Source organism: Cebus imitator, unplaced genomic scaffold (genome assembly GCF_001604975.1).
Source record: "Cebus imitator isolate Cc_AM_T3 unplaced genomic scaffold, Cebus_imitator-1.0 Scaffold2, whole genome shotgun sequence".
NCBI lineage: Eukaryota > Metazoa > Chordata > Mammalia > Primates > Cebidae > Cebus > Cebus imitator.
This window is the reverse complement of record NW_016107317.1, coordinates 12,592,526-12,612,813: the sequence shown is the minus strand read 5'-3', so window position 1 is coordinate 12,612,813 and position 20,288 is coordinate 12,592,526. Positions and strand designations below refer to the sequence as shown.

Here is a 20,288-nt window from a genome sequence, read left to right as displayed (position 1 = left end):
TTATTTATATGAAACCACAAAGGAATTTTTTTTCTTTTTCTTTTTTTGAGATGGAGTCTCACTCTGTCTCCCAGGCTGGAGTGCAGTGGCACAATCTTGGATGACTGCAACGTTTGCCTCCTGGGTTCAAGCGATTCTCTTGCCTTAGCTTCCCAAGTAGCTGGGACTATAGGCATGAGCCACCAGGCCTGGCTAATTTTTGTATTTTTAGTAGAGATGGGGTTTTGTCATATTGGGCCAGAGTGGTCTCGAACTCCTGACCTCACGCGATCTGCCCACCTCAGCCTCCCAAAGTGCTGGGATTACAGGCAGGGATTCTTATATATCTTTAACTTTCAGAGAGCACCATTCATCAATCCAACAAATGTTTGAGTTCCTACTATATACTGAGCATTATTTCAGCCATAGAATATACAGCAGTGTACAAAACAGAAAGAAATTCCTCTCAGCTCCCTGGAGTTTACATTAATAAACAAACGAAGAAGCAAAATCTACTATAAGTCAAGGTTTCCAAGGATTTATTTGGCCAAGTGATACTACAGCAACTTTGCCAATTAGAAGTACAGTGTTGCTGAAAGAAATCAGTTACTCGAGTTTCTTAATAAGAAGCAAAAATATCACCCAAAGCCTGAGTACAATTCTTCAGGGCACCACTGCTCACTTTCATCTGAAATTCGGTTGCTAGGACACTGCTAAGCATAGCAAAGCTAAGGACACTTTACAAGCTGGGGAAATTTTTGGTAGAATGATGTTCTGATACTCATAGATCTAAATTCAGTTATGAAAAATGGAGGGATAGAGATTAACATAGAAAGAAATATATCTGTAAAGTTACATTTGATACCAAGCTTAATAATCTAATGCTTATAAAGAGAAGTTATACAAATTACTATATCAAAAAACTTGGTATTTTATAGCAACATTTAAGCATCTATTGTCAACTCTATTCTAAATGGTCACCAGCTTTTCAGTAAAATCTAATCTATCTCTTAATTTCCTCATAAACCAGGTGGCTAATTTTTAGCCTAGAAAATACAACTTTCGTTCTGATACTCTGACTTCAGTTTTGCAAGGTAGAGTAATCAGTGTCATTACACTTTTATCCTCTAACGCTTCTCTAAATAGAAATGAGATCTCTTCATTTGATTTGGGAAATTAAATGCCAGTCAGGGAATTCAAAACAGTGTTGGTTTCAAGCTTGAATTCCCCTCAATAGTGGCAAATTCTTTTCCTTGATCCTGAGGCATGGGTATCAATGAGAAAACATTGGGAAATTATGAATCCTAAATATCCTGAGACTACCTTGACTATGTATTTAACATTGAACTGAAATTCTATGTCTAACGTGGCTCATGAATAACAGGGATGAGTAACTGATTTTTATTGCTATAGGCAAAAGTAAACCATATATGTAAAAATTAAGATTAGATATATATCATGACACAGTTCATTTATTTTTACATGGGAAATATACCCATCTGAATAAAAATTAACTGTTCATCATATGTAACAAAGATACAAAGTCGGAAGTCTGTTCACACCGTGTACATTCTAGTGAACTGATGAGAACTCAACTAGCATAATACCTAATACCATGTGCCTAAATAATTCTCACATCACTGAACCACAAAACTGATAGGCCTCTGTAGTTATTGTTAGACTTAATAGCAGAGAACGATAAGAAAGCTTTGAATTACTAAACACTGATAACATTTCTTAAAGAACAAAATAAGTGAATATTTTATAATATACAATCCCAGGATCCCAGCCTATCTACCCTGAGCTTTGTAGCAGAATACCTCTTGCCTCATGATTCCCTTAATTCAACATTTTTATCTTGTGTTCAAGATACATCTTTTACATTTATGTAGAAGGAAAGAAAGCCATGACTCTCATAACACCTCTATACAATCTGTATATAAAACTGGCTGTATATCCATAGTTATGATGCCAAAAGAATCTCAGTGTTTGCTATTAATCACCCATTAGTCAAATCTCCCTACTCATCAGAGTCTGATTAGAAGCCAGCTATCCCTGGGGCAGTTGTTTGTTGGAGAAAGTGTTAACGTTGGTCTTGCTTACACCAGGGTAGAATAAATCAAATGACATCGCTGTAGCGAAAACAAAAAAAGAAAGAAAATAGTTTAAAGCCTCTCATGGAACTGACTTTTGGTGACGACTGCCACCAGTGATTCTCAATTAGAACACATAGAGCAGGTAAAAGTAATTCCAGTTCTAAATTAAAATCAGGAAGTGATGTACTTTCCATACTGAAAGACAGCATGGCCTGGTAGCAAGTATGTCCTCTTTGGAGCCAGATAAAACCTCAGCTCTGCTGCATGGAACCTACGTCACTTTGGACAAGCGACAACTTCTCTGAGGCAGATGCTCACATCTGCAGGTGGATGTGTTAATTAGCTTGATTGTGATTATTATTTCATAATGTATGCACATATCAAGACATCATATTGTGACCTTAAATACATATTTTGTCAATTATACTTCAATAAAAATGGGTTAATAATAGCTAGCAGGATGGTTTGTGTGTAACTATATACACAGATATACAGCCTAGGATGATAGGTACTCTATAATTTATAACCCAAATGTCCACAGATTTTCTCTGCCATCAGTTGGCTGCACATGTTGCTGGCTCTCCCTCCCACCTGCATGGCAGCAGCATCTCCCTCACACTGTTAAAAGTCTTTCACACACAGTATGACCCACATTGCACAAGAAACCAGTAAGCTTCTGTTCTTGTCTTCATGAAGTGCCAGGTCTGTCCTGCAGACCCTGGCTGAGCAATGGATGAACAAAGTACTCAGACACAGGTATGCAGTGTAAGAGCAGCTAAGAGGGTGCCTGGCACCAGTAACTGAAGAAGAGAGCAGCCCCAAACAGCTGGAGCTACTTGCTTTTATTCAGTACAGACATACTGCCGAAAGCCTGGAGCAAACCCAATCTGCGGATAATTAACATTACTGTTCCCCCTTGCAGGCATGAGTCAGGCAGGCAGATGATCAAAGGTCAGTTTCTGGACAACATAAGTAAACAAGCCTGTTTAAGATAAATTCCCCTACACTACCTTGTACCTACTCCTTGCCCTCTGCCTCGGGGTTAGAGAAGAGCTGCCTCTTCAGCTATCCTCCCCTGAAGCTTTGCAGAACCCTCTGACCTTTCAGAAGCCCTGCTCCTTTCCCTGTAGTTTCCCCACCACTATGACCAATCTCCTACAGTAAGGCCAATGCTTACATGTCTCTGAGAGAGATGACCTTCTCAACAGCCCTGTTCCAGGCGCCGTCTGGGAGGACTGCTGTAGCCCAAGTCCTGGTCAAGGGCCTCCGCGGGGCAGTGCTCTGCCATGGATAAGGGCAGAAAGGAGAACATGGCTTTCTTACTTTTTCTCCTGAACCTTGAAACAGCCAATGTGTGACCCTCCTGGAAACACACCTATCCACTTCCTTTGCTTTACTGCTAGGATAAACTTGACCTTGAAATCATGCCAGGAAATAAACCATTTTTGTTGGACACTCACCTGTCTCTCACCTCTGTCTCCAGCATTGTGCTAATGTTATCTCATCCTCCCAGGGAGCCTGTGAGGCTGACATATTTAACACCAATTTATAGATGAATCGACTGAAACCTAGACAGATTCAGAATATCATCCCCACTCTGCTTTCTATCTCCTTTAAATACCTGAGGTTACCAGCCTAGGATGTCCATTTCCGTTTTTTTTTTTTTCTTTTTTTTTTTTTTTTTTTTTTTTTTTTTTTTTTTTTTTTTTTTTGAGACTGAGTCTCCTTCTGTCACCCAGGCTGGAGTACAGTGGTGCAATCTCAGCTCACTGCAACCTCCACCTCCCCAGTTCAAGTAAGTCTCCTGCCTCAGCCTCCCGAGTAGCTGGTATTATAAGCACACACCACCATACCCAACTAATTTTTGTATTTTTAGTAGAGATGGAGTTTTACCATGTTAGCCAGGCTAGTCTCAAACTCCTTATCTCAGGTAATCTGCCCACCTCGACCTCCGAAAATGCTAGGATTACAGGGGTGAGCCACAGCGCTTAGCCAGGATGTCCATTTTCTATTAAATGAGCCCCACATGTCCTGCAAAATGTTAGCAATTATTATTATTACTCTTCTGCTCCAAGTCAAATTAAGCCAGAGTTTACACTTACTTAAAAATGATGAGTCTGAAGAGGTATGTGGAGTAGGAATTGAAATGTAAAAATCAGAGTACCAGAGAGAGAAAATGGAGGCAAACCCTTAGGAGATTAAGTAAAAGAGGTCTGGAAAAACAAAATTGTGATTATAAAAAGTAAAATAGGAAGGACTGATATGAAAGACTTTATGAATGAGTCATCATGCCTTTTATTTATCTTCTTTTAAAAATAGCTCACAGGGCACCAGCTGCTTCTCTCACACTTCACACCCCCAGGCCCAAAAAATCTTCTCTGAGCCCTTTCTTTAAAAAAAGAAAAAAAAAGTAATCTTTTAGATAAAAACAAAGACTTGTTCTTCCCCCTCTTTCCTTTACTCTCCTTTTCCATAGCTTATCTTTCTCTCTCATACTACAGGTGGGATATAATCAAGAAACTATTTTGTGTGTGTGTGAATGAGATTTTGATCATAGTCTATAAGAAATCTCTAGAGATTGCTTTCAAACTAAAACCAATTTCATACCCAATAGAAAACTTTAGTTTCATGGAAGGAAAAGCTAAATGGGAGCATTCAAAAGCATCTTTCTAAAAAGAAGCCAATTCTGAATATACTTGCCCAGTTACTACCAAGAAATCTTCTCTTCCTTAAACCGAGAAATAAAAAGAGAAGTGCTCTATTGATAATGCTTTGTGTCATTTATCCAGGGCAAGTGAAAGATATTCTGGTTATCAGTCATTTTCTTTGTCAAGCATAATTCTTCATGAGTTATATTTTAGCAAAATAATAAATTCAATGTCAATTTTTTTAGACGTCTTCCAAGCAACATAGAACAAAGGTGGCATTAATGGGGGGAAAAAAAGGCAAATGCACATTAACCTCAGCAATAGTTCACAGGTGTTATCACCAATCCATCTTCTACTAATATTTTAGATCAAAATGGGCCAAATTCATTCAGCTCTAGAGTGTTGGTTTTTATGAACTTCCCAAATTACATGTCTATTTGCTGCTGATGTCTGAAAGACAAGTGGAGGTGAGACCAACGAGAGATTTACGTGTACACTGATAGAAAGGGATAGTGTTGCATCATTCTGTTTTTCTTCTTGTATATTTATTTCTTATTAGCAGCTTGAAATGATCATAGATCAGGAAACTGATAGACATTGCAGGCTTTCCTGGTTACTGCCACTCACATATCTTTTCTTCAAGGCCCATTCTCTCTTAACCAGAATTCCCAAGAGAGAGGAGAGTGGAATGGACATGGAAACCTCTAAAAAGCTTAGGCACTGTACTACTAGCACATCGCTCTCAGCTGCATATATAAAAGCCTCGAATAAACTTATTTATTTATATTGAGGTAATGAATTAAAATCTCAAATTAATATTTTGTTCCTAACATATTCAAATTCTTAAAGGAATGTTAACTAAATATAGGACTGATTATTTGTTGATTATTTAGGTATTATAAGTGAAAATGTGTATACTAATATCTATGGATCTATCTCAAATGTTTCTTCAAATTTCATGTATTATTTCTTTATATGCTAGTTATGAACTTTAATTTGGTGCCTCTATCTGAAAACCAAGAGGAGGTGAGACACCTAAAAGTATCCTCATTTGCATCTGTTTCCCTTCCTTTGGAGAAGGAGGATTGGCCCACCCAGTTTTGCCTTGACAACAAGGAAATAACTAATGACAATTTGGGAATTAATTCACTGTTGATCTCTCACGCTACCATGTCAGGTCTTCCATTGTTTGGCTCAAATGATGCCGACTTGCAAGAGAGCAGGACAGTAGCCTGTCATTTTTACATTCCTGATGGTTGCCAGCAAACATGAGTAATAAGTCACTTGATATGAATCAAAGAACTTGGTTAAGTGAATCAGATCCTCTTTACTTTGTCTTCTTATGGAAGACATGCTATAAGGTTCATATTTTTTAAAAGTCGTAAAACAAAATACAACAAATTTACTCCATATTTATTAAATACAGATCACTTCCTTCCCAAAAACATTTAAGTTCAGTTCTCCAGAATGAAAATGAGAAACATGTAGATGCAAATCAATTCTGTATTGGTTTCTTATTACCACATTAAAAAGAAAATCTGAAGATATAAGTTATGACTTAATTTTGATTTTGAATGCATACTGCTACCTAATGTACATAAAATAACCATCACAGAATGAAACTGACATCCAACAGCTGGCTGCATTTAAATGATTTTAAAATAAGTGCTTATAAAAAGTCAATTTTTGGTGTTTTGCTGCTTAGGAATGAAACAAATCACAAATATGTTTTCATTTGATTTTCTCTGACAGGACTGGGAATTCCCACATTTCATGGGAGATGTTGATGTAAATCTCCCTGGTTTGCATACCCCACACATGCAGTTCAAGATTCCTTTCTTCCAGAAGATCTTCAAGGAGGAATACCGTATTCACATAACAGGTGTGTTATATCTTTGAACACAATTTAATTATCTTCGTATATTATTTAGGGTAATGCTAGCTACTGTAAAAAGCAAGCCATGATATATGAGAGGCATAAATACAGTTTTATGACTCATTCACGTAATAGTGCAAGGTGGTTTTCAGATCAACAGGGGGCTCTGTACCATCATTCTGGGACCTAGGTTACCGGTGGCTTTGACAATTTCAGTGTTAGCAACCAGCGGGCAGATGGAAGTAAAGAGAATGGGGAAAGTGATTAAGAAGGCTTGTCCTTTTCTTACTCTTTGGCTTAGAAAAGAAATATGTCACCTCTTCTCATGTTCCATTGATGTTAACTAGTACATAGCCCTACTTCGAGTCAGGGAGAGCAAGGAAATGTGGTTTTTAGTTGAGCAGCCACTTCTGGTGTCAGATCTAGTATTCTAGTATAGGATTATCCAAGAGGAAAGACAAATCTTTGGTGTAGAGAGCTATTTCCGCCATACTCTGTATACCACTCTATCTTGATCTTATTCATTGGATGGGTTTCTTTTTCACCACAGAACTCAGTGTCTATTTTCAGCTTAATGTTCTTTATGCTCTTGTTCTTCATGTGTTGCTGAAATTAAAACAATGGTGTCCTAGAGCCCCAATCAGAACATACGCCTTTAGGGAGTTAGGCTACTTCTCATTTGATTTTCCAAAACCTACTCCTGTGGCAAAGCTCAGGTTCATCTTAAGTGATTCTCTTGTGGATCTTCAGATTATTTTATTTTCAGATATTTTCTGCTTTTGAAATGGGTAAAACATGATTTATTATAATATCCTTTCATGACATATCGTTCTCATCTAAAAAGGGCTTCCCGGAGCTACGTTTTATATCTATTTTTCTTTATAACAAGAAGCAGACAGCTGAATGATCACAGATAAAGGATGGCATTAGTTCCGAAGCTGTTCAAATGCAGGTAATGAATGTGCATCTGTTTGAAGGACAATGGCCTAGGATCCCACACCTGCTATAATAAAAACTCCTGAAGAAATCTGTGCTTACACTACCGTCTGTGCTGCAGAATAAAAATAGTCTAAGCTCAGAAAACATTAACATCTGAGTACTGCAAAAAACCTTTGCTTCCCAGCTAGGAGGCTGTTTTTTGCTTTGAGCATGAGGCGACCTTCCTAAATTGGAGAATGAGCTCATGAATAGGGAAGATGCAGCAGGTTTCTTTTCCTATTCAAAATGAATGAGGCCCATCTATTAAATTCACTGGGTAAATCAATCAATTTGAGTTCAGGTCACATAGTGTGGTTTCAGAGTCCCCACTTAATCTCTGCAGTATGCTACCCTCTTGGACTTCTAAAACAGCTATCACACACATGGCACCATCGTATCCCTTTGGGTGGGCTTCTGCATAGGCCATCTGTTCTTGCTACCAGCACTTGTCCCAGGCCATGATTACACTAATATTGTCTCTGACTATCAGAGTACCTTGTCAAAAATATCCTGCTGAAGTACAGAACTTCAGGTTAAAAAAGAAAAAAAAAAAAGGAGATCTGTTGGTAAGAAAAAAAATGAGCTGCTAAAAATATTTAATTTAGTGTTATTTTGTATGACTATCATTTACATTGTCATTTATAAATGGTACAGATTTCAGATTTGTGGTGTCCAGAGTTTACACAATTTAGAATGTTCTGTTTAAGAAGATGAATATAAAATTATATCTCAAAATTATATTCAGTGCCTCAGAAACAGGCCATGCATGCGGAGTCCCTGAAGCTTCAGTGTTACTACCTTTGAGGTAAAGCCTACTATGGATTTAGGTAGAAGCAAATCCATGACTTTCATTTGAACTAAAACCCTTGTCCCACCAAGAATTATTTTCTGAAAACCTAAAAGGATGAAAGACTAGTTAAACTTTTGTAACAGAGGCTGCACATTAATCTGGTTTGCCAGAAGGTGGGAATGTATTGTAATTAAGGCTTTGGTGCAGTGTTTGCTATATGATACTGATGGCTAGGTCCTCAGGGAACTTTATAAATATTCGGATTGTTGGTTTTCATCACTAATGTTTTGATCCAATAGGTCTGGGTGAGGGCCAGGGAATGGGACTTTGGAAAAGCTCCTCTAAGAGATGTTGATAACTGGGGATGTCACCTTTCTGATTGAGAGACCACAGACAGATCAGAGCATCTCCCTGAAATGCGTCATGCAAACAACTGGGTGCCTGGACTTGCCAAAAAGGCCTTTGAGGATTCTGGAGTTAAATTCAAAACACTAATAAAATAGGGGACCAGAAATGGTGGCTTACACTTGTAATCCTGCCACTTTGGGAGGCCAAGGCAGGAGGATCACTTGAACCCTGGAGTTTGAGACCAGCCTGGGCAACATAGGGAAACCTCATCTCGAAAGAGAGAGAGAGAGAGAGAGAGAGAGAGAGAGAGAGAGAGAAAGGAAGAAAGGAAGAAAAAGGAGGAGGGAGGGAAAGGCAGGCAGGAAGGCAGGCAGGCGTGATGGCACACACCTGTGATCCCAGCTACTTGGGAGGCTGAGGTGAGAGGATTGCTTGAGCCCAGGAGGTCAAGGCTGTGGTAAGCCATGATGGTACCACTGTACTTCCAGCCTTGGCAACAGAGCTAGATCCTGTCTTAAAAAATAAACTAAAATAGGGTAGATGAGGACTTTGAAGTGAAGGGCTCCACCATAAGCAAATTAAATCCAATTTGTGGTAAACCCAGTTTGTTCACATGCATCCACATATCCATGATAAAGATACCTGAGAAGATGTCACAGGTTTGGAGGTTGAAGCAGTCTGAGCTTTTGTTCTCTTGTTTTTGTTCTGTTTCTTTTACTCTCTGTTTTGTTAACTGGCTGAAGAGGTTGGTGAGGCCACCCTAGAATAGCATCTAGTCTTCTGTGAAGGGCCTTTTACTTTACCTGTCTACATTTGTAAGACAACAGTTTCTGTGGAAACCTTGGTAAAAATTCCAAAATACTGTGCTACATGCTGCGTTTCAATATTCCCAATGGTAGCCTACAAGTTTCCATGTAAACTACAAATTATAGCTTGTTGATCAGCTTCAAGTCCTGTTACTTTTTTTATGGAGGCTTCAGTACTTTCCTTTAAGTAATATCGTATCACCACTGGGATTATTAAGCATAAAACCCTCTAGATCCATCAGGGATCACAAACGTTAGTGTGTATTAGAATCACCTGGAGAGCTTATTGAACAGACAGCTGCGTTAGCCACACCTCCAGGATCTGATGCCTGAGGTAGTGGCAGACTCAGAATCCACCCTTCTGTCAAGCACTGCAAGTGATACCTCTGCTGGCTGGCAGAGGCCTGCTCTTTGAGACGCACTGCTGCTGAGACATTTTCTGTAGTTAGAATTCGTCTTATCTCAGCTTTAATTTGTTTTCATATGCAACTGTTAAAGGCCAAGGGGGAGAATGCAAATTCAATAGCAATGGGGTGACTGGGGAGAAAGGGATATGGTAGAGTCCTAGGAGCTGAAAATTTTAGAGCTGGGGCCAGCAGAGGAGATGATTGAAGAAAGGTGCTGGTCTGAGTGACCACAGAGGAAGCTGGAGCCAGGGTTGAGAAGGGAACCTGCAGAACCCCAGATGGGTCCTGCTGTTGCTTTACTGCTTCTTTTGTTATGCACTAGAAGAGCCTGGATGAGGACCCTGCAGGGTCTCCACAGTCAAGAGTTGGCTCCACCTTGGCCCCAATCTACCATGTCCCTATGATCTAGAAAAGACATCCAGTATACACTGAAGCAATGGAGCAAAGAGGTTAGATACATAGGCTCCACCTTTGGTACTTACTGTTGGTGTGGCCATCATCGAGTTTCTTAACCCCCTCAGAAACTCAGTTTCTCATCTATTTAATGGGTACAGTAATAATATTTATCCCATAGGGTTCTCACAAGAACTAAATTAATATATGTAAGGCACTTACAACACTATCTGCCATGTAGTAAGCATTTGATAAGCTTTCGCTGTTTTTCACTTAAAGCTTTTCCTTTCATCTGGCCAGAGGTTTTCCTGTGTTGCCCAGGCTGATTTCCTATTTAATTCAGAAATGCTGGGTAGCTTGAGGGGGCATTCTCTGGCCATTTATCCGCAATGCTGAGTTCTCTACTGTCCTGAGTCCTCAAAAAAGAGAAAACTAAGAATGCAAAATTCTCTCAATGAAATACTCTGTATGTAGCGGGTTATCTGACACTGATGAGTTCCCATTGACATTTTAAAAGCACTTAGGATTTGAGTATTTTTTAATCCTGATTCCAAGCTAGTTTTATTTATGTATGTCAGAAATAACTTGAATTGTTGCATCTGTTTAGCTCATCTGGATCCCCCTTGACAGATGGCTTGCTGCAGTATATATGAGCTTTCATTTTATAAGCTGGGCTACAGCTTATAAAAATAAATCATTTCTATCCAAGGGTATTTTAAAATTTTTTTATCTTAGAATTTTGACTTCAGTAACATAGGGAACAAATGGTTAGTAATTAAGTCACACTGGTACTTTTAGCCCAAGTTCATTGGTCTCCTCCTAAAAGTAAACATGAAAAGCAACTGTATAATGATCTCCTCTGACCTCTTCCCCTTTACCTATAAGGTAAGTGCATAGATGGATTGAAAATGCGATGTACTAAATCTCTGGAGGTGAGAGAGGAATGGCCTCTCAATTCAGTCTCGGAAGCTCCTCTGAGTCCTATTAATGCCAATCCCAGTGGTAGCTCTGCCATCTGTCATCGCAGCCAGACAAAGGAAGTATCCCATTGGTGGCCATCATCTGAGTAAATTAGGAGGGGGTTGGGCAAAAGGCCAGAAGGAAGGCCTGTGCAGCCTTGAGAAGAGAATTCACACTGTTGGCACGATGATGCCCATGGGAGCCCTTTCGGCAAAAATTGAAAATGTAGAAGTAAACAAGCCTGTGTAGTGTCTGTGTTCTATTTCAGTTTCCTGTGTTGTGTGAGGGTACAGGTATTTTACAATGGTGAGAATGTGGAAAATAATGAATAAAAACGAACGATTTTTATTTTCATAGGTGCATGATTTCTAGCAAATGAGTTCCCAGAGATTGGTTTTTTAAAAGAGCTCTCCTGTATCAATCAGGCCATGAGAAGGCTGGGGATGGGAGGCCAGTGGTTCCTCTAGCAGAATATTCTATCTGGTAGAATTAGCAAGGGACTTGTTATAAGGAAATGTGATGCATCCTGTACACAGAGAAGGTCTCCAGAGATCATGAATTTATCCAAAGTACACAAGTACCTCTTATTCTTCTCTCAGTTGTAATTTTTCCCAGACCTCTCCTCAAGCAATTTTCATTTTCACCTCTAAGAGTTAACTATGTTTATTTCTATATAAAGCAGCAATTTCTTTTATTTCTCCGAAACTCATCTTCAGGGCCATCATTTTGCCCATGACCTGCTACTTTTTGCTAGTCCTGAGCATCTGCCCTGCCCACACTGAGGTATCCTGTCTTCATTTGTGCGTACACAAGCACCTTTGTAATAAAACTCACATGCCCTTTAGAAATTGTCTTCAGAGCCAGAAGAAGGACTTGAAATATGTAATTAATTATTCATAATCCTTGAAACATGAACATTTTGCTTTTCCCTGTTTTTCAGATTATATCCAATTTTAGCTATACCCTGGAATTCATCAGATAATTATGACACATGCATTTGATTTGAAATGCTAAAACTTCTCTCTTTGTATTTTTCTGGGCACTTTGTCTCAGAGTTTACAAGTTCGGTAACAGATATTTCTCTGAGTTAATATGTGTCAAAAACAAGTTGGTATCTGGAACACGGAAATGAACATGACACAGTTCCCAATCTCAAGAAAGTCATAATCTAATGGTCATTAATATAACCACATGTCTTCTTCTTTCTACGTTTATGATCACATGTTCCTATCTGTACTCGTCACATTGGATCGCTTCCTAAGGCATAGTCTCTCACTTAGGAAGTAACAATGACAAGAGAGGCCCTTTGAGAAGCAATATCAATTTGTTTTTAAGCCTTAAGAAGGTAGGTACTTTGTTAACTCAAATAATTACTACGACTACTTCATAAATAAGTAAATATTTTCAGTTCAGTAAATGGCCTCCTCATAACCCAAGCACTTAATGTGGTTTCTAGATATCCCTAAATTACCTAGGGAGAGACATGAAGAGATGCAAACTTGTGAGCCCTGTTTTTATTGCTCACATCTGGAATGAGGGGACATTGAATATGTATGGCCAAGAAGACTGATACAGCAAACTGTGTATGTCTTTTATTTATCGAAAATTCATCTTCTTCAAGGCTATGATTTTGTGCTGTCCCATGATGGTTGCTGAATGACTTTGTGGAGCATAACTGCACATCCATGCACCTGCACTGGATGTCAAAGTCTGGCCAAGTCATTGCACCCATGTGGTAGAGGGGCCAACAGCACAGATCAGCTACAATGCTAATTGGCAACTCTGAAGAGTAAGAGATTTAAAATATTATATTTGCATATTTCAATCATGAAAGGTTCATTATAAGGTAGAAGTATTCTTTTTCCTTAGCTGAAAAAATAACTTTCCGTCAAATTGTTGTCATTTGCTATGTTAACTAAGGGTGATATTTAATAAAGAATCCTTTTATAATGACCTATCCTCGAATTGTATAAACTCCCACAAAGTAAAAAGATAAAATTTTCATTATATCATTTCTGACAACCAGTACGATTCATTAAAAGCCCCCAAATCAAGAAAGAGGTAATCCCACCAACACCATGCAGTGATTTCTCATTAGAGGAGATAGTGAGATATTCCAACAAGGAGATTAATAGAAATAATGTATGGATCCTTACCCTACCTCCTTGCTGATTTACATTGTGCTATGTAGTTGAAACAACAGGGGAAGATGCAAAAGCTCTCATATGATTAATGCTGAAATACCAACCCTCTGGTTACTGTCGATTGTGTATTCACAGCAACACACTTGGGAAAATGGCTACAGAAGCACTTTCTATTCTGCTCTTTTTTGTCTTAAATCCTTTCTTTGCGGGTCATTTCAGGGACTCAAATTTATTTTTTATGGTAAACGGTGTTTCTCAGAATATATAATTTTTTTTTCAGAAAACCTTTCTCCTTCTAAAAATTGTATATTCCATCTTCTTTGCTCTAATGTTGAGATTCCCTGGCCCAGCATAAAACACTAAGATTTAGGCAATGTTTATTTCACAGGCTCATCAAAGAGACTTTTAGGGCTGGGAAGAAATCTTAGGGATTATCTAGCTCAACTCCCTCACTTTATAGATAAGAACACGGGGGTTGGGTTGCCCTCCCTGACTTTACCTTCTGCTTTGCCACATCTGATAGGGCAAAAGGAAGTTTTACGGAGGAGAAATCATTACTAAGGTAACAACACAGTGCGTGGGAAAAATGGAAGTATAGATGACAGAGAAAGATGAACTTCCTTCCTCTGTAAACAGATAAATGAACTAGAGGTCATGTCAGGCGGGCAGAAACAAACACAAATAGTAAGAAGGGCCATTTTATCTACCGTGTTAGCAGCTTCAAGTTTCAGCTGAATGAGGGAAGGATGCTGCTACATCCTCAGAAGACAGAAGGGAAATGTGATATGAATAGCCAGCCTGCCTCACTGCATGCCTTCCCCTCTGCACTTCCCTGCCCCCACATGGCCTGTCTTCTGTGAGGGAGAGGTAGGGACATGATCCCTTTTTCTTTAGCTTCAAAATTCATAGATATAAAAGATCTTTTTTCAGGGCCAAAACTACTGCAAGCAGTAAACAAACTACCAATTGCAAAGGATTTTTAACATGTTAAATATGCATATTCACAAGCATATTTACCTAGAGCCACACACTGGGTCCTCTTGGATAACTGGTTCCATGCCATCTTCCTATTATTGTCAGTATTTTGTAATGCATACTGTTTTATCCCAACAGAAAAAATAATGTGATCACCTTTAAGATGTATCTTTGTTAGAATCCTTACATCTGCTTCTCTCTTATTCTATCACCAAGATCCTATATTATCTGGATTGAAGAAGTAGAGAAAAGAAATTGAAGAAATAATACCACCTTAAATTTTTGGCAAACAATATATTTCAGAGAATTTTCAAATACAACAACATTTTGTTTTATCCTCACAAATAATCTTTTGAGGTAATTATACTGGTATTATTCTCCATTTCACAAAATAAAAAATTGGATTCTATACACAACCAGTAAGTAGACAGATTTGGGGGAGGAGGGCAGAATTATGGAACTGGAAGGCATCTAGTTCAATTTCCTCAATTTGAAAATAGAATAACCGTGGTCTAGAGAGGTTAAGCAGGTTACCCAAAGGTCATATGCTTTAAGTTTAGTGTTCAGATGAGATGCCCATCTGTTATTTCCGGCCTACAGCTTTGTCACCATGGTGCTCCCTTTCTCAAACCAGTAAAGATGTGTTGGAGTAGGGGATGATATCCATTAACTGATGGTAGACCACACTGTCTTAAATTGTTCCTTCTCCACCCCATCTAAATGTTCAGACTTTAGGACATATGAGAAATAATAAAAACTGATCCTTGGGTGTGCAAGTTTAGTCGTCAGACTGACGCAGCACTATTCAATTGGTAGAAAAATAATTGAATAGTGCTGTAAAAAGTTATTTGGGAGAAAGAAACCTTTGGGAGTCAAGAAGAGAGTGGGAGCCAGGTATGGTAACTTGAGCTTATAGTACTAGCTACTTGGGAGGCTGAGGAAGGAAGATTGCTTTTGTCCAGGAGTTCAAGGCTACAGTGAGCTACAATTGCACCACTGCACTCCAGCCTTGCAACAGAATGATACCCTGTCTCAAAAGGAAAATAAAAATAAAAGAAGATGGTGGTCTGTCATACAAGCACAAGGACCTCTTCCCCCCCCCCACCCCAAATCGGTTCTGGCTTTGTAACTCATACAGTTTACAGCAAGAGAATAAATATAAAGCTCCTACAATAGAGGAGAACCCAAAGCCCCTCCGTCAACTTGCTTTCTGTCATGGAATCTACAAATTAGAGCCTCCTCAAGACTGGATAAGAATATCTGAATTTTTTCATTTCTCTGTTTCTCATCCCTTTCCTGCCTTTTTCTACAATAGTCTCCACTCTTTTCCTTTTCTCTCCTCTCAGCTGCTTTCTTCCACATCTCATCTTTTTCTATATGCTGTTCTACCTGCAACATATTGAAAGCATAAACTAAAACACAAAATTTTCCAAACTGTTTTCTGTCCTGCTTGTTCTTCAAGGACCACATGAACTGTTTCTTCCTCAAAATCTTTCCTGCAGAGAGTATCCTTCAGGTTTTTTTTTCCATTTTCTCAATATCTACAGCATTTATGGTTTGTATCACTCATTTGGCACCTCTCAGATGTAGCCTCTTATTATTTATCTGTTGATCTCTGTCCTGTTCCCCCAACAAGATGACGAATTCCTTTCTGAAAGGCAGAAACGTACGTCTTCAGCATCTACCAAGGTGTCCTACACAGAGTCTATTATGGTGGATCCTTAGTATGGACCTGTTTTAATTTTGAAAATCTCATGAGTGGTTTGAACTTAACAGCCCCAGATGCTAGAAATATTTTATCATATCTGAAACAACATTCCCAATACTTAGTTACTTTCCAGTTGGACATGCCAAAAAGATCATTTAGGCAAGAGTTTTCATTTCAAATACTATAAACTATATAGCTGAACAATGTCAAGACAGCAGAGTTACTATTTCCCTTCATATAGTTTAGGTAAGTTCTCTTCATAGAGGAGCAAGTTGGACCTTCTCATGCAAATAAAAAAATTATCATTGTTTAGGCAAGGCTTTTGTGATAATAATTATAACAATTACTGGGTCCCTATTATGTACCAGGCACTATCTTCAGCTTCTAGTAATTGCATGAAATTCTGACAACTTTAATAAATACTGTATTTTCTGCATGTAAAGAAACTGGGCTTTAGAGAATTTAACAACTGGCCCAAGATCACACAGCTAGTAATTTTGGAGCCAGGATTAAAACCATTTAGCCTTACATATAATAGGAGCTTTAAAATATGTAATTATGATGATAAAATACTTTACTAAACTCCTCATAGTTACGTCTCTTATGTATTTATGCAGATATATATTTTGTTAGACTGTATATTGCAAAATACATAATCATATGAAGCAGTAACAATGTTAAATAATGTTACTACAAATACAAAAGAAAAAATTTTGGCATAATACATAAAATCATTGTAACTAAAGCTTCTGGAACCTGGTACGTATGTCCCCTAACCTACTATAACAAACCTATGTGGCGGGTATTACTATTATTATAATAAACAAGATACTGTAAAACTTGTGGTAATTTATAATAAAAAATTATAATAGAATCTAGTATCACTTGAAAGTTTTTTCACTTTTTTTCCATTTGTAGAAATCATAATAAAAATCATAATGAACTCTAGTGTACCTGAAAAGTTTTTCCACATTCTTTCCATTTGCAAATGTAAAAGTATCATTTGATAATAGATCATTAAATATCTTATTTATGTAAGATATTAAATACTACAAAGAAATATTAGTAGTTGCAATCTCTTCAAATATGTCTTTTCAAGCAGTTCATAAGGTTTGGTTACATTTGTGTCTGATAAATGCATTCTGTTCAATGAGAATTTGATGCAATTATTTTTAAGGTCTTGAATGCTCAAGGATTATTGATTTGAATCACATCAACTAATGGCTTAATCAACAGGTCACCTACAAACAGCAATATGAATTCATTTGATATACTGCTGTGCTTGCATTGCAAAATGATTTCTTTCTTTCCCAGACATAATTATAAAACTGTAAGAGATGTTCAATTATACATTGAACTTTTCTAAAAATTTCATTAGACTTTGTTTTTTCACATTAATTGAAATGTTCTAGAGGATAACCTACATGGAACCAAATTTGAGTATAGCTGTGGTGCCTATAAAACAAGGAGACTTAATCTTGTTAGTATAAATTCCATAAATTACTGGCTCGGGGACCTACAGTTGTGTTCTCATATGCCCAGAATCCATTTAGTAAATTCCCTTTGCCAATTCACTTAATGGCAGCATAGCACTCTCAGAAAATTGTTAACCAGTCTAAAACATTAACAATTTATGCTATTATACCATTATCTTCATTTTATTGGAGAAAACCCTATTGTAATTTTATGGCCCTTTGATTAATGCAGTATTTCTTTTTTAATGCAGGCAAATGGTTTAACTATGGAATTATCTTCCTCGTCTTGATTTTGGATCTTAATATGTGGAAGAACCAAATATTTTACAAACCTCATGAATATGGGCAATATATCGGCCCAGGGCAGAAGATATATACAGTGAAAGACTCAGAAAGCTTAAAAGATTTGAACAGAACCAAGCTATCCTGGGAATGGAGGTCCAATCACACTAACCCTCGGACTAATAAAACTTATGTCGAGGGAGACATGTTCTTACACAGCAGGTTCATAGGAGCCAGTCTTGATGTCAAGTGTCTGGCCTTTGTTCCAAGCCTGATAGCCTTTGTGTGGTTTGGATTCTTTATTTGGTTCTTTGGACGATTTTTGAAAAATGAGCAAGGCATGGAGAATCAAGACAAAACTTACACTCGCATGAAAAGAAAGTCTCCATCAGAACATAGCAAAGACATGGGAATCACTCGAGAAAACACCCAAGCTTCAGTAGAAGACCCTTTGAATGACCCTTCTTTGGTTTGCATCAGGTCTGACTTCAATGAGATCGTCTACAAGTCTTCCCACCTAACCTCGGAAAACTTGAGCTCACACTTGAACGAATCTACAAGTGCAACAGAAGCTGATCAAGACCCAACAACTTCTAAAAGTACACCTACGAACTAGACTCACAAAAAGCAACCCCGAGTATAACTTTAAAAATTTAGTCTTTCCTTTTGTATATGTAAGGTTTACGTAGCATTAAGTAAAAATATGAACAATGCCACAACGGTGCTCAACATGCTTTTCTAGGATTCATTGTTTTCTATTTGTATTATAATACACGTGCCTACTGTATACTTAACAGTCCTCTAGAGATTGCTTTTCACAATTGCACAAGCTATTACTGACTTTACAGCATAGTAGATGATTAGCTGATGACCCATGTATCTGATGTTCAACCATAGTGGTGCCTTGAGACATTAAACTGTTTTTAACTGTACCAGAAATGAAGTGTGGAACAGTTATCTAACCTATTTCACATGGGCATTTTGTATACAACTATTTTGATCTACACTTGATGTCTGAGCAGAAAACAAAAATAGCTAAATGTGACTCAGGAAGTATCTCTTGGTTTCTTATTCAGCAGCAGAGTTGGTGACTTTGACAACTGAACTGCAGAAAAACATGGTGATCACATTTTAATTTTTATTGGCTGTCTGCCAAATATAAATACAGATGCAGAATTCAGTAATAGGAGAACTATAACCCAACATGGGTCACTACTCGTGAAATGTGACTGTCTCCCACCAGTAATTGCAATTAGGTGATAATACCTAATTATGTTTTCCTAATTAAAGATAAATTGCTACTTGATTAAAAATCCTGCCCTTCACCTTTGGGAACAAAGGTTAAGATACACAGTTGGGTGAACTCTCAAATTTATTGGCATTTACACAAAGCCCCAGACAACCAAGGAACTGAAGTTTTCATCATGTGAGAGAAGCACAGCCCGCCATTTACAATATTTGTACATCTTTCTGCAAATATGGCTCCGGATAGTGAAAATTGAAAACCATATGCCAACCCTGAGCAAGGGAACTCCTCAAAAATCATGCAGCGGAACCTTGTCAGGTAGAAAAGCCGTGCATGAAAGAATTTGTTTAGTGTCTTGTTTTGCGTGTGTGTTGTTTTTGTTTTTTAAAAACTAAATATTGCACAATAAATAAGAATTATACATCATGAGCTGTTATGTGATGTTTTTTGTTTAATTGTATCTTAGCTTAATAAAAGTCAATTTTCATGGGGTTTTTTAAGCTTGATGCCAGGCAAGTTAAGAAAAGGCACACTGCCAACTGGCTTTCAATTTTGTTCCATGAATTGTGATTACATTTCTTGAGAGGGTGAAGGGAGATCACTTTTAAGGAAAAATTATTTTCCTGTCACACACTGACATAGCTGCATTTTGTCTTTATGATTTTTTAAAATCTCTCTTGTTTTGATCTATCTGCTTTTAAGCTTGCAGCATACTGAATTTAGCATGCATAATAGAACTATGCATTTATCTGTCACTTGAGAGCCAGCTTTAATAAACATCTTTACTAAGCATTTGGAACCATGCCCCACTGTTTCTTTTACCTTTAATAGCCATGCATGGTGCTATTTAGAATCATAAACATATCTGACACACACAAAAAAATGCCGAGATCAAGCTCACTCTAGTAACCCATTACCTATACTATCCAAAGGAATTTACCATATTATGTCTGATAGGTGCCAACAATGGCTATCACTAAAGTTTTGCAGCCTAGAACCTTCAACTTTTAGCCGTGGGACATGTAAATAATACCACCTAGTACCACATTTTTATTTATTCTGAAAGTCGTTGTCTTGTAAAATGAAGGGTTTATTTAGAAAGCAGATATTTATTATCAGTATGCATGTCTTATAAAAATATTATTTGAGAATTTTTACATGGGTATTAAGGGAAAAT

General features: G+C 37.8%; 1 protein-coding gene across 4 annotated transcripts in view; it reads left to right on the top strand.

Annotated features, from left to right (window-relative positions):
• TMEM117 (transmembrane protein 117) overlaps positions 1-19,910 on the top strand; it is a 530,078-nt gene extending 510,168 nt beyond the window's left edge. For 2 of the 4 annotated variants that reach the window (XM_037738890.1, XM_017529758.2), the window contains exons 7-8: positions 6,476-6,605; positions 17,835-19,172. In XM_037738890.1, coding sequence (XP_037594818.1) covers positions 6,476-6,605; positions 17,835-18,481 — 777 coding nt within the window. In that variant the 3' untranslated portion in view covers positions 18,482-19,172. Of the gene's footprint in view, positions 1-6,475; positions 6,606-17,834 lie in introns of all 4 variants that reach the window. The other 2 variants (XM_017529749.2, XM_017529762.2) reach the window with 2 other exon arrangements.
• Positions 19,911-20,288: the final 378 nt, after the last annotated feature.